Below are 3,092 nucleotides of genomic sequence, written 5' to 3' on the forward strand. Positions count from 1 at the left end.
TTCCCAAAAGAAAACCTCTTGACTTGTAGTGAATCGGTGATTTACTTTATTCTCTCAAATAGCAAATTAGTTTGTTCGTCGATCTACTTTGAAGTTTCATCTTTTGTTTTTGGGAATCAATTATCAAGTAAGTTATATTTTTTATGTTCTTTCAATTTTTGTTTTTATCTTTTTGTTGATTTTTTTTAATCTTTAGAGTTATTTTTTATTGATTGTTCAACACATTTATTTTTTTTATTGACAGTATTATGAAAATTTCTGAACCTGGAAATCAATTGTTAGTGTCTGCTTCAAATGAAAACACAAATAATATACAAAATGAAGAACTACTTCTTTCTATTGATGGAATATCATCACCAGAAATACAAGTAGAACTTGAAGCAGAAGCATTAGACAACAATGAAGGAGAAAATCAAAATGGAGAAGATGAAGAGGCAGAAGACAATGAAGATGAAGGTGTTATTCACAATAATAAAAGGAAGAAAACCTCCTTTGTCTGGCAACATTTTAAAGAAGTGAAATTGTCTAATGGGATTGTGAAGAATCAATGTGTTCATTGCAAAAGAAAATATGCAGTAACTGACTCAAAAGCTACAAGTCAATTGAATAGGCATTTGAAGAACAATTGTCCTGGCTACAGAAAAATGATGTTGGCAAAACAAAAAAAATTGAACTTTCCTCAAAGCAATTCAGCAGAGCATCCAAATGTCATTGGTCCTATGTTAGTAACTCCTGGTGGAAAGTATGATCATGCAAGACAAAGAGAAGCAACATCACATTGGTTAATGATGCACGAGCATTCATTCAGCATTGTTGAAGAATTTGGTTTTTTATTGATGATGAAGTGCAATAATACTTCTTATGAGAAAATTGGTAGAAAAACGCTGAAAAGTGATTGTCTCAAAGTATATGAAGCTGAAAAGAAGAAGTTAAAGGCAAGTTTAAAAGATGTGAGTAAAATCAGTTTAACTACTGATTTGTGGAAATCACAGAACCAGAAAATTGAGTATATGGTTATCACAGGTCATTACGTTGATACAAATTGGGTACTGCAAAAATGAGTTCTTAGTTTTGTTCATGTTCCTCCACCTCGACGTGGTGTTGATATTGCAGATGCCATTTTCAAATGTCTTATTGAATGGGGTATCGAATCAAAGATTTATTCTATATCTGTAGATAATGCATCCTATAATGACTCATGCTTAAGGACATTGAAGGACATGATTTCAAGGCATAGAAAATTGCTTTGTGGAGGAAAGTTGTTTCATGTGCGATGTTGTGCACACATCTTAAACTTACTCGTTCAAGATGGATTGGGAGAAATAGCAGGAACAATTGAAAATATACGTGAAAGTGTGAAGTTTATCAATCAGTCTGAGGCAAGGTTGCGTACATTCTCCGATATTGTTCAACAATTGCAACTTCCTGGGAGAAAATTGATTCTTGACTGTCCTACACGATGGAATTCAACTTATCAAATGATATCTATAGCATTGCACTTTAAGGAAGTCTTCCCTCGATTCCAAGATCGTGAGCCAAATTATAGATATCTTCCTAACCATGAAGAATGGGAAAAAGTTGAAAAAATAGCTGAAGTTCTACAAGTGATCAATTGTGCAACCAATATCATATCTGGAAGTGAATATCCTACTGCCAACCTTTATCTTGCTGAGGTATTTCGCATTAAATTAATTTTGGATGAAGCTGTTAGCAGTGGACCTTTTTTCATGAAGGAAATGGCTGCCAAAATGAAATTGAAGTTTGATAAATATTGGAGTGAATGTAACCTTCTCATGGCTGTTGCTACTGTTTTGGATCCCAGATGCAAATTGACAGGTCTTAAAATGTGCTTTCAACAGATATATGGGCAAGAAGCTACAAGAAATATGACATTGGTGCATCAAATCTTGACAGAAATGTATCAAGAGTATGTCATTCTATCCAATGAGCAAGAAGGATCAACTTCATCGAGTGCAAGTGGTGAAAGTAGTATCAACTCTACAATGCAAAGTTCAAACTCCTCACAAACTGGGTGGTCAATAATGATAAATTTTGTGAAGGATGAAGAAGCAGTTCCAGCTTTAAAATCTGAATTAGAGACTTACTTGGATGAACCAAAATATTTTCAAAGAGAACATGATGTAACTAGCTTCAGTGCTTTAGAATGGTGGAAGGTAAATCGTGGAAAATATAGGATATTATCTAGAATGGCAGCTGATGTTCTTGCTATTCCAATCTCAACTGTGGCATCAGAGTCAACTTTTAGTGCTGGTGGAAGGGTAATTGATACATTTCGATCCTCACTAAGTCTGACTACAGTTGAAGCTTTAATTTGTGGAGGAGATTGGCTTCGAGTTTTTTATGGCCTAAGAAACAAGTCTAAGGTTGAAGATAGCTCTGTGGAGATTGCATTACCAATTTAAGGTGTCAAATAAATATTCAAAACTTGATAGTTGATAGGTATAAGATGTAATGTTTTTAGTTTGTTAAATATATGGATGCATTGTTTTTTATTTTGTTATATTAAAATTATAGTTTTTTTTATATAGAACTATAGATTATGTTCCTGTTATTTGAGCCAGCTCGTGAGCTCGAGCCAGCTCGTGAGCTTTTTGTGAGCTGAGCTTGAGCTTAAGAAATAGGCTCGATTGTTAATGAGCCGAGCTGTGAGCCGAGCTCAATTTTTGTGAGCCGAGCTTGAGCTTTGTCTGGCTCGGCTCAGCTCGGCTCACTTCCAGCCCTACTCATGGTGGAGGAGCTAGAAAGAGGAGGAGTTGATGCTTGATGTGGAGATTTACACTTAAGGGAGATATTGTTAATGTTGCAATTGTAGGAGTATATGAAGTTAGTCTCACATCAAAGGAAGCAAGGAAGAGTGAGGAGTTTATAAAATGAGAGACCCATTAACTTGACGCCTTAAGGTTTTGAGTTGGATGTGGTGTCTTCTCATCTTATGTCTCTTATTTAGTTCCTCGCCGAAATCACCCCGATGGTCAATAGCTCTTCACGGTCGGCCCAACACGTGGTATCAAAGCCGATGGTTAATCGGTTTAGTGGTTTTAAGGGGTATTCAAGGTGAAGCATCGAAAATT

The 3,092-nt window shown here is 35.5% G+C and overlaps 1 protein-coding gene across 1 annotated transcript; it reads left to right on the plus strand.

The window, feature by feature from the left end:
• Positions 1–248: 248 nt before the first annotated feature.
• LOC112794717 (zinc finger BED domain-containing protein RICESLEEPER 2-like) lies at positions 249–2,423 on the plus strand. The gene is made up of 2 exons (XM_025836701.1): positions 249–1,023; positions 1,114–2,423. The coding sequence occupies exons 1-2, from the start codon at positions 249–251 to the stop codon at positions 2,421–2,423; spliced, it is 2,085 nt and encodes a 694-aa protein (XP_025692486.1).
• The last annotated feature ends 669 nt before the right edge of the window (positions 2,424–3,092 follow it).

The sequence above is a fragment of the Arachis hypogaea genome, chromosome 4 (genome assembly GCF_003086295.3).
Source record: "Arachis hypogaea cultivar Tifrunner chromosome 4, arahy.Tifrunner.gnm2.J5K5, whole genome shotgun sequence".
Classification (NCBI taxonomy): Eukaryota; Viridiplantae; Streptophyta; class Magnoliopsida; order Fabales; family Fabaceae; genus Arachis; species Arachis hypogaea.